The 17,801-nt window shown below is 45.7% G+C and overlaps 1 protein-coding gene across 2 annotated transcripts in view; it reads right to left on the bottom strand.

Annotated features, from left to right (window-relative positions):
• CSK (C-terminal Src kinase) overlaps positions 1–17,801 on the bottom strand; it is a 624,490-nt gene that overhangs the window by 103,046 nt on the left and 503,643 nt on the right. For both annotated transcript variants that reach the window (XM_086959340.1, XM_086959339.1), the window contains exons 10-12: positions 13,583–13,682; positions 12,897–12,987; positions 12,693–12,766 (exon numbers count right to left, since the gene is read on the bottom strand). In XM_086959340.1, coding sequence (XP_086815466.1) covers positions 12,693–12,766; positions 12,897–12,987; positions 13,583–13,682 — 265 coding nt within the window. The remainder of the gene's footprint in view (positions 1–12,692; positions 12,767–12,896; positions 12,988–13,582; positions 13,683–17,801) is intronic.

Genomic DNA, 17,801 nt, shown 5'->3' on the forward strand with positions numbered 1-17,801 from the left:
GTTAGACAGTATTCAAAACCTCTGGTTCAATAAACATTTACGAGCAGCAGCAAAACAGAAAGTACGTACTTGCATGATCTGTTGTCAGTTCAACCCAGGTAAAGGCATTCCCGTAGAGCAAGGTGGTTTTCATCTTCCCGATCACCCTTTTGAAGTCCTCCAGATGGATTATATCCAGATGGAACGTTGTCGAGGATTCAAATATGTCCTCGTAGTTGTATGTGCACTTTCCCGTTGGACAGAAGCATATCCAGTCCCAGATTACACTGCTCCGACCACTGCCAAGCAGCTGGTACGTGAATTTTTCCCCAGGTATGGTTTGCCCCGTATCGTGTACTCAGATAATGGACAGTCATTCTCATCCGAGCTCATGAAGCAGGTATCACTCCTGCTAGGTTATCAGTGGAAGTTCCACTGTGTCCGACATCCCGAGGCAGCAGGTCTCGTGGAACGTCATAATCAGACTCTGAAAATACGTCTTGCCAAGATCTGCAGAGAGAAAGGCGTTGACTGGATAGTAGCTTTACCAGTTGCACTCTTTTACATGAGGCTGATAGCACACTCAAGAACAGGGCTATCCCCGTATGAGGTGGTCTTTGGTAGGCCACCAAATATGTGGGGGACGCCTTTGCCGCGTAAAATTACAGATGTTGACTGTACTATGCTGACAGATTACCTTGCCTCCTTGATGTCTGCACTACAATCTTGTCGTTCACAGGTAGCGGCAGCCTTTCCCGACAACACCGAGGTGAAGCCACACGAGATTGTTCCGGGGGACCTGGTGCTCGTGAGGAACTTCGACAGGAGGAGTCCGCTGGAGCCCCGCTGGCAGGCGCCGAAGCTCGTGTTATTAACCACAAGGACAGCAATAAAGGTGGAGGGCCGCAAGGGCTGGCTTCACTCGAGTCATGTAAAGAAACATTATGGACTGCCTCCGAAACTAGACTCCCAGTCCTGCCCCCTTCCAGAGACTGATACAAAGCTCCCCCTGGTAGAGAAAACTCCTTCCCATGAATTTCGCATGAAGTTGAGGTCTAGCAAGTCAGACAGTTTAATTGTTTAAGTCCTCCCCTAGGTGAATCGGTTAGACGAGCTTCTGACATGTACCCTCTAGACCCCAATAGAGAGAGAGATAGACAGAAACAGATCAAGAAACATGAATATTGTAAATCTCTCCGTAGTCATTGTATTGTGACATTATTGATTATGTTTTTTCTGAGTCTTATGATTATTGCTGCAAGTATACTCTTACACTTGTATTTTCCTATTTTCAAACGTGTACATTCTTCTTCAAATGACACTGACGAGCATACTTTCAGCGAACTGCCCCCGCACGAGTTATCTTACAGACTTGCACTGCGCAACAATACATTCATCAGCATGATACATCATTCCCATCAGACCAGCAATGCTACAAATTGTTGGATATGTGGCCGACTCCCTCCCTATCAGAAATACAAGGGAGTTCTGCCCCTCTTTCCGTACCCGTTTACACACAATGGTTCCTGTGGTGCATGGTTTAGTCTAATAAATTCTTTGGATTCCGATTCTGTAGTTTACCAGGGCAATTGGGTGTGGGGAAATCTGAACACAGTCCTGCACAAAGTATGTTTCCCTGACAAGGAGGGTCTTCCCCAAAGGACAGGTACTGATCTAGAAAACGAAGTATATGGATTAGGTAATTTTACACTTAACCTCATGATACTGAATGTCCAGTCCGAAGCCGAACCAGTCTTGCCCGCTATGTCAGTATTACCAGTCAGAGGTGAATAATGTGTCAGAAAGAGTGGTTCAGTACACCTGGGTCATAGTAAATGTACTACTGTGATCGAATTCAGTGATAAAGGCAAGTCTACATTTAAAGCTTCCCGTCATTCCTATTTTATTTGTGGTCATACAGCATATATACGTTTACCTCTAGATTGGGATGGTACCTGTTACATTGCATTCCTTCTGCCACCTGTTTTCCTAGCCCCTCCTGATTATCATAGGGACTCCCATCTGGTACACATTCGACCCAAGAGAGATCTCCCGATTGTCGACTATACTGAAACGGCATGGGAGCAGTATACAGACTTCAATAAAGGTTTCTTTCCCTATCTAGGTGCTGTCTTTAATAGTAAACTGATACGCAAATTAACAAGAACCCTCGAGGCAGTAGTGAATGAAACTACTTCCGCCCTAGGCAATTTAACAGAGGAGCAGTCTGCTATGCGGATTGTTGTTCTTCAAAATCGTCTTGTTCTTGACGTCATCCTGGCCGATAGGGGCGGAGCTTGTAGAGTCATCGGATCGAGTTGCTGTGTTTTCATTCCAGAAAACGCACCGTCAGTATATAGAGGTATAACCCGTCTCCATAAGATTGCAAGTCAGATACACCAGAATCCAGGCACCTGGACTTGGTCCGGTTGGTTCTGGAGCGTGTTATCAGCCTGGGGATGGAAGGTCCTATCCTTCCTTGGAATTGCCCTTCTCATAGTATTCAGTTGTTGCCTATGTTTACAGTGTGGGCCAGCGATTTGCGGTCTGTGCGCCACATCATGTACTCCTCATCCAAGTCCACGTTCTAAATCCCGCCTGAAAAAGGAAGAGCAAATGGTGTTACATGAACAAATAGACAGATTAATGAAGATTGATATATCATGAAGGGTCCGTAGGGGACAAGGAGGGAATGAGGTAATATGAATTTTTATGGTCAATTGTGTCCCCTATCGTAGACCCCAACGGCTCCATGTACGTGCTTCAAGTACATGTATGTTCCCTCCACTTTCAGCTAAGAAGACGCAAATACATTTGCGTCCAACGTTAACATGTCCTCTTTCAGATCCACCATGAATGGATTGAATATTCAGTTCCTAAGTATGCCTTGCCACCGTCTTTACATGGTGCACTTTCACGTTTTCCTGGCTCTGACAAGCTAGGCCCTGATTCCTGCCATCGAGTCCTTGCTGCCTTCTGCCTCTGAAAGCTGCAGCCTGTCGCTTCCATGACCCTTGCCTTACTCCCTGTGCGGCGAGCGGTGCCCGGCTCGGCCTGCTTGCCTGCCAAGACTGTATTCAGCCTTCAAGTTATCTGCTCCGCTCCTCGAAAATACATTCCTGTCTAGTGACTTAGGTAAACATCCTTCCAGCTTCAGAGCAAAGGGCCCGGCCTTTCTGTCTCCGCACAAGTAATTCACTGCTCCTGTTACCATGGTAGGCCCATGGCCCCTCGCATTACACGTAGACACGTAGGCGCATATGCACGCATTAACAGTCAGTATAGAATAGCCTCTGCCCGAGAGACCTTTCCTTCTAGATAATACAGTTCCTCAAACACAAGATATCAGATATGATTGGGTTTAGATTGTCCTGACCCGCCAGACTTCTGTCTCTTCATGTAAAGTTAAATGTCAAGTCCCCTTCACCCTCCAGTTTCACGTCAATCACACGTCATGTTGCCTGCGCGCGCATCCAGTCATATATTTCTGCTGACACTGCAGGATTCTTCTATGGATCCACCCACTCGTGACTCTTTCATGTGACGTTGTCTAGTGTACGCCCTCGTGCACGCCTTCTGTTACGTATATGTGTTCTTATCTTGCTTCTCTCAGCTGTTACGCCTTCTGTATCCATCACCACTATATGCATTTACTATATATATTGTACTCTGTCAATAAAGTATTGTCTATCCCTTCCTGAACCTTCGTGGTGATGGAACACGATACCTGGTTCGAACCAATTCCATTTTATGGAATAAAACCCTTATAAACTCAGATGCCACGGACTTTGCCTCTTATTTCCGAGTGAGTTATTTTATTGAACTTTACCGCATAGAAATTAAGCATAGGTAATTTTATTTACCACAGGTGCAGGGGTGTCTTATAAGCTTACCCTCGGCTGGTCGCGGTTGGGGTGGCCCCTAGTTCTGAGTCTGCAGGTATCGGCTGGTTCGTCGAGGAGGGTCTTTGGGCACTGGACTTTGGGTCCCAGTCGCCGGGGGGATGTCCTCGTGGTCCTGGTTTGGTTGGGCCTGGCCCGGGCTCGGCGGGTGCAGAGTGGGTTGGTCCGGAGCTTTCTGGTTGGCACCAGGTGGGTTGTTGCAGCAGAGTCTCTGCTGATGGGAGTTCCAGTCTTCAAGAGGGTAAAGACAGGCAGGTCCTCTGGGTGTCCCAAGGTTGCTGTCCGCAGGGATTAAGCAGGAGCAGGTTCCAGGATCGACAGGCCGGTAAGGCTGGGGCCAAGTCAGTTGTTGTCATCCTGTTAGCAGCTGCACGGTGGGTTTTCTTGATTTTCTTTCTTCTTTTCGTATCAGGATCTGAGGAAGGAAGGTTCAGGGAGCCCCTAAATTCTGAATTTAGGGGCGTTACAGGTAGGGCAAGGACAGGGACCAATGATATGAATGTCAGAGGCCCTACATGCCAAGAGCAGATGCATACTGGTAAGTAGCATATTCCGTTCGAGGCATGTGGGATGCTGAATTCATATCTGTGCATAGACTGTATAGCAGTATCGCCTCTAGCGGTGGTTACCTGTGCCAGCTGCAGCAGTTTGAAAAAGAGTTTTTAGGACAGCTTGGCCTACAGCAGCTTGCTGTTTTGCTTGCACGTCTACACAGTAGTGTTTTGTGAAAGTGTGTATGGTAGTCCATGTGGCTGCCCAACATATGTCTTCAAGAGGAATATTCCTTAGGAAAGCCATGGATGCCCCCATTTTCCTTGTAGAGTGTGCTCTTGGGGGGGCGGTTAAAGATCTTTTGGCTCTTTGATAGCATATTTGAATGCATTTAACTATCCATCTGGCTATTCCTGACTTTGATATTGGATTCCCTTTATTTTGTGGTGAAAAAGCAACAAATAATTGCTTTGTCTTTCTAAATGCTTTTGTTCTGTCCACATAGTAAAGCAGAGCTCTCTTTACATCTAGTGTGTGCACGGCTCTTTCGGCTACTGAAGCTACCTTCCACGTTAAGGATTGCAGTTCGCATGAATGTAGAGGTTCGTAAGGAGGTCCCATAAGTCTGGTAAGTACTATATTTAGATTCCAGACTGGGGAAGGAGGGTGTCTTGGAGGGATTATCTTTTAAGACCCTCCATAAAAGCTTTGATTGCTGGTACTCTCAACAGTGAAAGGTGTTGCCTGTTTTGAAGGTATGCTGCTATAGCAGCTAGGGTGTAGTCTTATTGAAGAGTATGCTAGGTTGCATCTTTGAAGATGCAGCAGGTAACATATAATGTTTTGTATGGAAGCATCTAATGGGTTGATTTGGTTATTGTTGCAGTAAATAACCAATCTTTTCCATTTAGCGGCATAGCATGCTCTAATAGTTGGCCGTCTTGCCTCATTGATAATGCTCATGCAATCAGGAGGCAAGTTAAGGTATCCGAACTCTAAGACTTCAGCAGCCAGATCGCTAGGTTCATCTGATTGGATCTGGGTGTCTGATTTCTCCATGGTTCCGACTTAGAAGATGGGGTGCGAGGCACAGCCTTTGATGAGGAACTACTGAAAGCTACAGGAAGGTTGTGTACCATGGTTGTCTCGCCCATGTGGGAGCAACCAGGATTAGCGTGAGTGACTGTTGCAGCAGTTTGCGTGCCACCAGTGGAATCGGCGTTGCTGGGGGAAAAGCGTACACAAATCTGCCTGACCAGTTCATCCATATCGCATTGCCCTGTGACAATGGATATGGGAATCTGGTGGCAAAGTACTGGCATTTAGAGTTTTCTTTTGTGGCAAACAGGTCTATTTCTGGGTGACCCCACTCTTTGAAGAATGGCTGGAGAACTTGGGGGTGAATATCCCATTTGTGTAGTTGTTGGCTGTGCCTGCTGAGCAGGTCTGCTATCTGATTGTCTTTCCCTGGAAGGTGTTCTGCTCGGAGAAAGATGTCTTTTGGAATCGCCCACTTCCATATGCTCTGTGCCAAGTGGGACAGCTGTGGAGAGTGTGTTCCTCCCTGTTTCTGGATATAGTACATTGCAGTCATGTTGTCCGTCCGGATCAACACAGTCTTGCTGTACAAGTATTTCTGGAATGCTTTCAGGGCTAGGAATATCGCTAACAACTCTAGTTGGTTGATATGCAGTTTCTTTTGTTTGGTTGTCCAGAGCCCTTGTACTGTGTAGTGAAGGAGGTGGGCTCCCCAGCCTGCCAGTGATGCGTCCGCTGTTAGTACTAGTTGTGGAACCAGCTTTTGGAACAGTCGCCCCTTCGAAAGGTTTTGTGGGTTCCACCACTGCAGAGAGCTGTGAGCGTGACTGTCTACCAAGACTAGGTCTTTTAGTTGTCCTTGAGCCTGGTTCCATTGCCGTGCTAGGCATTCCTGCAATGGACGCATTTTAAGTCTGGCATGGGGGACAATGAATATGCAGGAGGCCATCATGCCTATGAGCTGCATGAAGACTCGAGCTGGCAGAGAGTGTGTGGCAGAAATTTGCGAATGAGCATCTGCATGCTGGCTATCCTCGCTGAATTTGGGTATGCTTTTGCCACTGAGGTATCTATAGTGGCTACCAGATATTGTTGTATGTGGGACAGTTGCAGATGCGATTTTGGGTAGTTTATCGAGAAGCCTAGGCTGTGTAGCAGCTGGAGTGTTTGGGACATGTTTTCTGCACACTGTTGGTACGATTTTGCTTGTATTAGCCAATCGTCCAGATACGGGAACACATGAATGTGTTGTCTCCTGAGATGTGCCGCTACTGTCGCTAAGCATTTTGTAAACACTCTTGGAGCTGTGGTTACCCCGAAGGGAAAGACCTTGAATTGGTAGTGTTGACCTTCTATTGTGAACCTGAGATATTTTCTGTGAGCTGGATGGATGGGTATGTGAAAATACGCGTCCTTGAGGTCCAATGTTGCTAGGAAGTCTCCTTGCTGTAGTAATTGGAGCACTTGCTGTAGTTTGATCATATGGAAGTGCTCTGACAGTATGTATTGATTTAGGGGTCTGAGGTCCAATATTGGTCTGAGGGAACCGTCCTTCTTGGGAATAAGGAAGTATAGGGAATATACTCCTGTCCCTTGATGTTGGAAAGGGACTGGCTCTATTGCCCCCTTTTCCAGCATGCATTTCACCTCTTGTTGTAGCAGGGTGATGTGTTCTTTGGACATAGGATGGTGTCTGGGTGGTATGTTTGGGGGGGTAGAAGTGAGTTCCAGGCAATAACCATACTGGATAATTTGTCTCACCCACCTGTCCGTGGTAATTGCGTTCCAGACAGGTAGGAATTGTTGGAGTCTGCCTCCGACCGGTGTTAGGTGGTCTGGAGGTAGCGTGATGAAGTCACTGTTTTGTGGCAGTGGAGGCTCTGGTGTTATTGCCTCCACGTCCTCTTCCCTTATTATTGTTTCCCCTATAACCTCCACTGTTGGAGTTTTTCGTAAAGGAACTTTGTGTGTTGCCTTTGTATGATGATGACGTTTGGGAAGTATTGCCTCGTGTAGCTGCCCTGTATGAGGAGCGTCTAAAGGAACTTCTGTGTTGCTGAAACTGCAATGCTCCCATTGACTTTGCGGTTTTTGTGTCCTTCATTTTATGTAAAATGGTGTCAACAGCAGGGCCAAAAAGGAAGTCTTGATTGACTGGCTGATTAAGGAAGGTGGACTGCACCTCGTTCTTAAAGCCTGAAATACGCAGCCATGGATGTCGCCTTAGTAAAACACTAGTGTTAATAGACCTGGCTGCGGTGTCTGCTGCATCAAGCGCACATTTGATGGAGGCGTTTGTGATGAACTTTCCCCTCTTGTATGAGGTCATCAGCTTGGGCTTTAAAAGGCTTGGGTAGGTGTTGCATTAAGCTTACAAGCTGGTCATAGTGTGACCTGTCGTAATGAGCTAGCAGAGCTTGTGGATTGGCAATCCTCCATGAATTGGAGGCATGTGCTGCTACCCTTTTACCTGAGGCTTCTAGTATCTTTGATTCCTTATCGGGGAAGGGGCTTCCCCCGTTGTCTGTGAGTTAGCCCTTTTACGTGCATTAGCCACCACTAGTGAGTCTAATGGTAACTGCCCTCTGATGTAGGTAGGGTTTGTAGGGGCTGCTCTATACCTTTTCTCAATCCTGGGATTGATTACCCGTGCCCTGGCTGTATCTTTAAATATGTCAGGTGCGTGTTTTAACACTCCCTTTACCATAGGAAGTGTTTTGACACTTTTTTCTGAAGTAGGGAAGGTGTCAAATAAGAAGTCTTCCTTTACAGGGTCAATATGCATATCTACATTGTGGTACTGTGCTGCCCTGTCTATTAATTGGTCGAAGACAATGGTGTCATCAGTAGGTGAAGGCTTAGTTGGATAAGAGGAGACATCAGGGATGGGATGGGTGTTATAAGGGTCAGTTGGCTCCTCCCATGGTTCATTTTGTGGCTCAGGATCCTGTGGATAATCATAATCAGGCTGAGGATCCTCCCCTGTGTTCCCCTCATTTTCCCCATAGTGAGAAGGAGAGTAAGGAGCTAAAGGAGTAGTAGGCATAATGGAATAGAATGGAATGAAGGGTCTAGATGGAGAAGTCCCAAAGTCCTTCTTTTTTAGTGGAATTAGAGTCAGTATCCAGTGGCCTTTTCTTCCTGTGCAGGATTGTCACTTTACCAGTCTCTGGATTAATTCATATTTTTGCCTGGTCGTCTGCTGGATCAGGATGGAAGAGTTCTTCCTCCACTGTTCTTGGTTGTGACTTTTTTGGGTCGACAACACCTTCTGCTTCGACAACTTTTGGTGCTTTGGTGTTTTTCTTCGGCTCGAGCTCTTTTTTCTGGTCGGCGAGTGTTTTTGGGTCGCCACGTTTCTTGTGCTCGACAGGCTTTTTTGGTTGACTGTCCTTTCCCGAGTCGATGGTCTGTTTAGGATCGTCTGGTGTTTTCGGAGCACTGGTTTTCGGGTCGATAGCCTTCTCTGGCCGGAATATATAGGCTTCGATACGGCACCCTTCCCGTCGGCGACCTTCTTTGGTTCGGCGACTTTTGGCACAGCCGGCTTTTTCGGGTCGACGTTCTTTTTTGTGTCGGCGCCCTTCGGCTTGGTGTCCTTTTTGGGCTCAACGGCCTGTTTCGGCTTGGCGCCTTTTTTCGGGTCGACTGTTTTCTTGGGGTCGACACCTTTAGGCTGCACGGCCTTCTTCGGCTCGATGGTGTTATTTGGATTGACGCCTTTAGGCTGTACGTTTTTCTTCGGGTCGATGGCCTTCGGGTTGACTACCTTTTTAAGCTCTGGAACCTTCTTTGGGATTGCGGTACTTGGACCTGGGGTCTCTGAAGGTTTAGGTTTCGGTTTCGGAGCCGAGCCGGATGGCGGGGCTGTCGAATGTTTCTTTGGATCTTGGCTAAGAGGCCTTTTGGCGATGCCTCGACCGGAGCCTTCGGTAACAGGGTAATCGGTGTCAGGGGCAGTGTACTCACGATTTGCCCAGTGGGATCACGTCATCGGAGTCCGAGTAGTCTTCGACGGTGATGATCTCTAGGTCCGAATCTGGAGCTTCTGGAAGTTCTTGGTCATCATCGAAGAGGTTGTCCGGTTCCGGTGCCTGTCGCTGCATCTCTTGCCTAGCGGCCCGTCGATTCTGTATGGTTTTCTTCGACCGAAACTGGGCGCAGGCTGGGCAGGTTTCTTCCTTATGGTCTGGAGAAAGGCACTTGTTGCATACTGAATGCTTGTCAGTATGCGGGAACTTGGAGTGGCATTGTGGGCATCTTTTGAACTGGCTCCTTTCCATCGACAGCAGGCCCACGTGGTGTCGAAAAGGCCCAATGGCCTGCGTCGATGACCGATTCGAGATGGAAAGCTTTATCGAGTCAAGAGGTACCGAGCGAGAACAATACCGTCGAAGTCGAAGGCCTTTTTACCTTTATAAAAGTTTTGTTTCGATTCCGAAGTTGGAGTGCAGGAATAACATCTGAACCCAATGGCGGAAAAAACTGAGGATGGAGAAGATGCCCATGCGCACTGTAGTTTAGGGGAGGAGTCAACTATCTTGTGATACTTCGAAGACTCTTCCAGGACAACAAATTGCAATCAACCGGACCCAACACTAGGCGGCGATCTATGCACAGATATGAATTCAGCAGCCCACGTGCCTCGAACAAAAGATACACCATCAAAAGGTATATATTTCAGGCTATGCCAGTGGTCTTCAAACTTCTTAATTCTGCGCCCACTGTAAAAAAGAAAAAAAAAAATCGGGCCCCCTCAATTTTTACACAGTTATTCTGCTAAATTGGCGATGTTTAAATATGTCTAAATCTATTTAAACATTGCAGTTACGTTCTGTTACCCCTTTTACACATACTCCCAGTCAGAATATAAATGACAAAAGATGCTAGTGATATCCCATTACAAAGTGACTCATGGCCATTCATGTTTCTATCAGGTAAAGCAAAGCATGATGCTTCTCTTGCCCAGAGCCTGGCGCCCCACCCAGAGATCACTTAAGGCCCCCCAGGGGGACCCGCCCCCCAGTTTGAAGACCTCTGGGCTATGCTGTACAGGCTCTGAAAACTCAGACTGACGCAGCCATGCATGTCTGTGCAGCACAACTGACTGAGCCATAGCTCTTCCCACAGAATCAGTGTTGTCCATACCACATTTTATGGTGACTTTCGCCTCTTCCTGGCCATCTTAAAACACCCGACGAAGGAGTTCACTGCTTAGCTTCCTCTGAAAGAGATGGCAGCCAATGCACCACAAAGTCCCATAAAGCATGAGAAAACCTGCCCAAAACACATGCCGTATTTAACGACCTCAATTGTGAACTAACGGAAGAGAATATATTGCTGCCACACTGCTCTAGCCATCAGCACTCTATTTGGTGGAACCAAGGGAAGGACACTAGGGTACGGCAAAGCTGTAGCAGCCTGTACCACCAGGTGGTGGAATGTCGCACAAGACACACTGCTTCTCCAGGGGTGGGTAAATGCCTATTAGCTATAGCCTGATCGACTGGAACTCCCTATACTGGTTTTGCCCAGGCCCCCTAACAAAAGGTCATAAAGAGATTCACCTTGGTGAAGAACATCCACCAAAGGGTCTGTGGACAATTCCACTGCGCGAAGTTGGCAAATTAAAACTACAGCTGCTCTCCTCAATTCTGCTGCATAAGAGGAACTCTCCTCTGTTTCCATACCAGGTGGAGAAAGTAAATCTGTAACTGGAGAGGACTTAAGTCTACTAAGCCTCACACAGCTCAGTCAGCTAATTTTCCTCCAAAGGAAGCTGGACAGAATTGTCCATAGGGTTTTGACAACCTATATCCTCACCGTAACATGCAAAACCATGCCTTTCCATAGGAGAAGCAGAAACAGGTTGCATAAGGGCAGATGGAGAGTTGCCTAAAAGACAGCTCAATGAGCGTTGCATCAGACGCCGTTGCTGCGTCGTATCGACGTTGGAAAGAGCAATGGTTTCGGTGTTGATCGGTGCCATTGACGTCACAGGCTGCCACGACCCTGAGAGTGTGAATCTCAAAGTGCTGCGCACTGGCGCAGCCTCGAATCCGATAATGGATTCAGAGAGCCAAATTGTCACCGAGGGCACCTCTCCCCTCACCTGGACTCGAAGGCGCACAAGAGGAGGGCCCAAATCTTTATACAGGAAAATGTAATATTCCCACATTTTAGCTAGAATCGCCCTGGCTCCAGGTTATTTAGGGAAATGCTGGTTGGACTCCTGTGAATGCTGCACAAACAAAGGTTGGGAAACATACTTACGTTTCAACTGTTGGCGCTTCGGAGCCTTCTTTTACGTCGACGGCTCCTCACCAGATCAAATCCTCGACCAGTCTCTGGACTTCGACGAAGACTGACGATGACACAGTGCGTCAGATAGCCGCCCCACCATAAGTTTCATACAATGCTCTCTCAACGCCTTCGGCTGAAGACGCCTACATGATCCGCACTCCTTGAGTCATGGTGTTCTCTGAGGCACCACAAACGGTTGGTAGGAGGATCTGTGATCGACATCTGTGTCACAAGATCAACAGGGTTTAAACCCCGAAGACATAGCAAAAAGCACACGGTTTTCTCAACAAAATGTAGAAATGTGCCAAAATACTCCCCCTAACCGCTCCAGATATGCATTTCAAGTGCAGAAAAGAAGGAACTGTTATTAGCGAGGGAGTTGTATGAACTCCGTCAACATCACAACCGATGGACGACGTCGATATCGAGGCGCACTGTGCCCTCTACCGCCCCTCAAACGTGCTATGGGAAAAAATGTATCTGCATCCAGTCTCGCGCGTGGGAAAGATTCTAAAGTAAGGATCTGTGGCTAGATGTCTCTATCAGATATGGGATGCTAGAGAGATACTTGACAGTGCCAATAAGTCACTGAAAATTTAGAGAGACAGGGGCATCCTGAAGACTGACCTGACATCTGAGGGCTTCCTAAAATCATACATAAATCTGAGTTTGAATTTAACCTCCCCTTTCTCAATACTGAAGACATCAGTTGATGTACTTAACAGTTAATTTCTTTCTTTTCTAATGCTTTATGTTATGAATTTTATGATAGGGGTCATTGAGGCCCACTTGGGCTCACAATAAAGAAAAGTTTCACAGAGGAAAGAAAAATTCACAGTGCATAAAAAAAATGGTTTCACAAGGCAACTGCCTCTTACCACCATTTCATACAATGCCACATACACAGAAATGATGTACAATTCTCTTTCAATAAAGAACTATAGTAAGCAATACACCCCTCATGGCATCAATACTTACAAAGAGAATTTTAGAAGACATTCTCCCCCGAGCACTGCACGACCCCGTGATCTCAAGTAATCCACCAGGCTGCCCTAAAATTTAAATTAAGAGTTGCAAGAAAGAAGTTTAATTTTCCAATTCTCATTGCACAGTGAGCAAAGAGAAAAAGGGATACTATGGTAGGGGCAAGGTGTCTTAATTACTTCAGAAAGATGAACTCACCTTGGCCATGAACTCCGTAACTATGTAGAGACTGCTATTATCCTCTAGAATGACCCCCAGAAGCTGAACAAGGTTCTTATGCCGAAGCTGCCTATAAAGAAACAAGAGATCAATATGATGCAACAATGTGATGGTATTAATACCTCAGTAAAGTGTTGAGCAGAGAAGACTACAACTGTGGGAAGGAAGCAAGTATGGAAAGAGCACCACAAAGAGATTGGAATGAACACCAAGTATTACAACTAAGGAGAGTACAAACTACTGAGACCTGAGAATAAGGCAAAATATCAAGAAGCTCCAGGAGAAAAGAAAGTAGGTGGACCCAGGACTGAAGATGTGAGGTAAAGTAAAGAATGGACTTAAGAACCACATGACCCTTCAAGGGGATGGCAAAATGCATTTGAGACACTTTGGGATGTGTACATCAATGTCAGATGGGTAAAGAATTATCAAGACAATGAATAGAAAAACTTAGGAAGAGAAACAAGACCAAAATAAAAATAGAAGAGAGGGCAAAGGGTACAGTACATACAAATGAATAAAATACAGTTTGAAAAAAAAATGAAATGTATTACAGTAAAATATAGAAAATCAGCAACACAATGTGACCAGATACACTCTAAAAAATTAAACTAGCAACAGTTGTAATTTAGATCCACCTTCACGAGTGCTTACTCCTCACTTACGTCATTACCAAAGCCTCCGCCACAAAGGCCTGGGCAGTAGCGTCATTTTTTATGCATTTCACTGCAACTTTGTTTCCTTGATATTCCCCAAGCATTACATCTGAAAATAAGATGATATTGGAAAATGAAACACATACTTAAACAACCTACACATTCTTTTAAGGCACATGGTAAAAAAAAACTCAATACAGGAAAATTAATTGTCTCTAGATGCAGCGTTACCCAATGACAAAAGAAAGAAAAATGGTGGGTTATAAAGTCCTCAACAAAAGCTAATTTCCCATTTTCTCAAGATCCCTTCTTGAGTAAACCGAGAAGGAACAAAAGCAGTTGCATCTTTCTGCCCAAGGTATCACACTACACAACAATGTTTTGGACATCTGACTTAATACACAGACATATGTTGTGGCCTGCTCTAAAAGCCAAGGGTATGACTTAAGCATTTTCTTGAATGACAAACAATGTTTGGTTAAGAGTGGCGAAGATGGTCCTTTAGTAGGAAAGAGATGCACCATATTTTACTCTAGGCCAGTGGTTCCAAAACCTTTTAGAACCACTACCCACTTTTTAAAACAGCAAACTTTCACAACCCACCTACCTTCAATGGACATGAGGCGGGGTAATTTTTTAATGCAACTAAAGCATTGTGGTTGTGCATTGTTATTTGCAGACAGCACATTTTCCATTGAAACGACCACTCGCTTTGCAAAGACATACAGTTTTACTGCTAAAACTATATGGCACGTAAATGAAATTTGCAGAGATCAGGTTTCTGTAAATATTTATAATTTGTGAATCAACAAGTAGTGTCTTGAATGTTTTTATCCTATTAAAATTGATGGTTCCAGCACACCATACTTCAAAAGTACAAAAAATATATACAGTCCATTTACAGGTATTTATATTATGTTGTGTGCTGCAAAACACACAATAGCCTGTAGACTCATCTTTGTTGTACACAAGCAAGATTGTCACATAATTCACTTTAAAAATTCCTCTTATTTTTGCAGTCAGAGAAAAAAAAGTAAACACCATTCCCATGTTAACCCCTTGCATGATTATGTCTGCCAACGGCCATCGCGAGCACTACCTCTGTAGTGCTCTGCACGTCCGTTGGCTGACGAGGCCCCGCTCACTCATTAAAATCGCCGCACCGCGGCGGAATTTGCGTTGCGTTTAAAAGAATATGCAGAAATTTGTCAGAAGAAAATGCCTGACAATTTACCTCTGTCTTAGAAGCACCAGCGAATGTGACAAGATAAACAAAGAATTTAAAGGCATCTTTATTTATTGCTCAGATTTACCTAACCCACCAAAAATCAGCTTGCGACCTACAGTTTGGGAAACAAAGCTCTAGGCTGATGACAGCATACTGACAGCATCCTGCTTGTTAGTAAAGAAATAAAGTATCCAGGCAATAACAATATAAGTGGCTGGCATTAAAATAATTATACAAGTATAGATATAAAACACAGGAAAAGGAGAGAAATCTTCTAAAGCAAATAATGTAGTCATACATAAAATTTAATCACATTTATAAATAATTACTTGTATAATTATTTTAAGCCAGCCACTTATATTGTTATTGCCTGGATACTTTATTTCTTTACTAATTGTTGAGCCCTGATCCAGGAATCTGATTGTACTCAGGGGGTCCCTGTTTATTACCAGTAGCATCCTGCTTGTTCACACAGAGAATTCACTGTTATTTTTGTGTGTACTCCGTTAAAATACTAACATTATATGAACATGAATTGAACTAAAGAAAAAGTTACTACTGTTTGGGAACAATATGTTTGGTGGATACTCTATCTAACCTTCAGATTCCCCACCTTGTGGATTCTCCCAGGCACCAGACTGGATCCGGTAGATTTTCACAGCAACTCCCCTATGTGTCGGTAGGTGGCATCATGCTGCTCAATCCTGCCCCAGAAGGGATGTCTGGGCCCTACATAGCTGGTAACTCTGCGCGTTCACTACAGTTTGCTTTTAATCTCTGTCCAAGCCATCAGACGTGGAGCACAGAGAAATCAGTTTGTAAAAGTGTGCAGATCTCTAAATTGAAATCTCATTAAAATTGACTGAGTCCATTCTACATAACCGGGTGAAGGGTGCGTCGTTGAGGAAACTACAGTTTGATAGAGTATCCACCAGAAAGAGTGCTACTAAAGGTAGGTAACATTTTTTTCTGATAGATATTACTAACAGCAGATTCCTGAACTTGTGAATAGATACCAAAGCAGTACCTTCGCAGATGAGGTGTCTGTGGAAGGACTCAGACCAGGAAATCCTTCAGGACTGATCAGCCAGAATGCCCTTCATGCCAGACCTGCCAAATTTTGGCAGGCGTGCTTCGTGAAATGACACACACGTAGCTGCCTGACAGACAGCCAAAACTGGCACACCACGAGCTAGTGCAGGGGAAGCAGTCATTGATTAGGTGGAATGAGCGCATGGACCTTCTGGAGACTTCTGTACAACAGTACCCTTCATTGTTCCAGTGAAACCCTCAAACAGCTGGTCATCCACCCTAAGTTCTTTGGTGTGATCAATGTTGAAGCTTAGAGCTCTCTTGGGATCAATGCAATAAAGTATTTTTTCCTCGCTGGATGGATTAGGTGGGGCGAAGAAAGCTGGTAAAGTGATAAACTTCCCTAGGTGGGGACACTCAGGGACACTGCGCACTACTGGAGTTACCTCATAACCCTGAACCCCTTGGTGTAGGTCACATCCTCCAAGTCAGGTGCCACATCTCTGGGTGCAAGTACCTCTTTCTCAGCACTAGACACTAGATGTTTGCTGCAACCAACTGAGCAGGACTCTACCACCAAACCAGCCAAGCTCACATCATGTGCTGCACACATTTTCTTTTCAGCTACGGCTCGCTCTATCTCCTCGCACACCCAGTCCAGCTGTCTCAGCTTCCAGTCACGAGCGTGGTTCTGATTCATTTCCTCAGAAGCAAAACTTCCCCACAATGTTCCCCTCTCAGGCCCACTGCCCTCTGAATATTCTGGCTGGGGATCCTCCCCACAGAGTCCTCCTCAGAGTCAACTGACAACGTTACTTCCGAGCGTGGTACGTCATATACTTCATAGCTATACAGGGCTGCCTCAAGATCCTGCCTTTTGGATCTCCTCTTCACAGGTAGCCCCCTCTCCTAGCAAAAAGACTTAGATCCCTCATCATGTAAATATACAGGTGCCAAAAGTGGATTTCATTTGCCAAGGTCCCACAGGTGCAAAAACTAACCGGAATGCCAACCACCAAATTCAGAAGGAAGACAGGGAAAAAATACTAAGTGGTTGCGTAATGGTCTGCCCTAGTCCTGTGATTTACACCAATCACTGTGGGTCGAGTACACATACAAGTTCTAATCCCACCGCTGACCACCAATGTTAGAAATGGGGGGTCTCTAGTTAGCAGAGGTAGGTACTTTTGACCCAATAGGGACCCTTGCTTATAGTAAGGGTAAGGGGGATATACACGTTAGATAACCCCTGCTCACCCCCTAGGTAGCTTGACACAAGCAGACGGACTTATCCCAAAGGAAATGTGTAAAGTTTTTGCACTCAAACACACAGTAATACAATGAGAGCCCACAAATGGACAAACAGCAGTTTAGGAAAAATAAAGTATCTTCATCTAAACTTGAACAAGACCAAAACCAAAACGCCAAAAATCCTACATAAATGTAATAGGAATGACTTTAAAAAGGTTTAATACAACTTGGTTCATAGAAAACTATGGATGCATGATTTCTCACAAAGTACCTGAAGATGCGTCAAGATTCACAAGGCCAAACAGCCGCAGAGAAAGGAAGTGTTGGAACACACAGCAATGTGTCAGTTCCGGAGTACTAGGGGAGGCGAGGCAACAGTTCTGCTGCACACAGGAGAAGTGATGCATCAAATCCGGAATGTAGGGGAAAGTGAGGCGTCGAAATCCAAGATGATTTTGGTCGGCGGGTGATGTGTGGAAAAACTTAGCACACAGGTTTGATGCGTGGCACACCAGAGGTGATGTGTCGATTTGCGAGGCTTTGCACTGACCGGCCTCTGTGCTGGGGGGCTGTTCGGCGAGTCCTCGCGTCGCCCGGCGGGACTCGGCGAGGCTTCGCACCGTCCGGCATCGGTTCCGAGAGACGTGTCACGGCTTCACAATGCTTCGTGGTGGCTCTTGCAGAGATTAGCTGCAAAACCCACCTCTGAGGTCCTGT

The sequence above is a fragment of the Lissotriton vulgaris genome, chromosome 2_2 (assembly GCF_964263255.1).
Source record: "Lissotriton vulgaris chromosome 2_2, aLisVul1.2, whole genome shotgun sequence".
Taxonomy (NCBI): Eukaryota; Metazoa; Chordata; class Amphibia; order Caudata; family Salamandridae; genus Lissotriton; species Lissotriton vulgaris.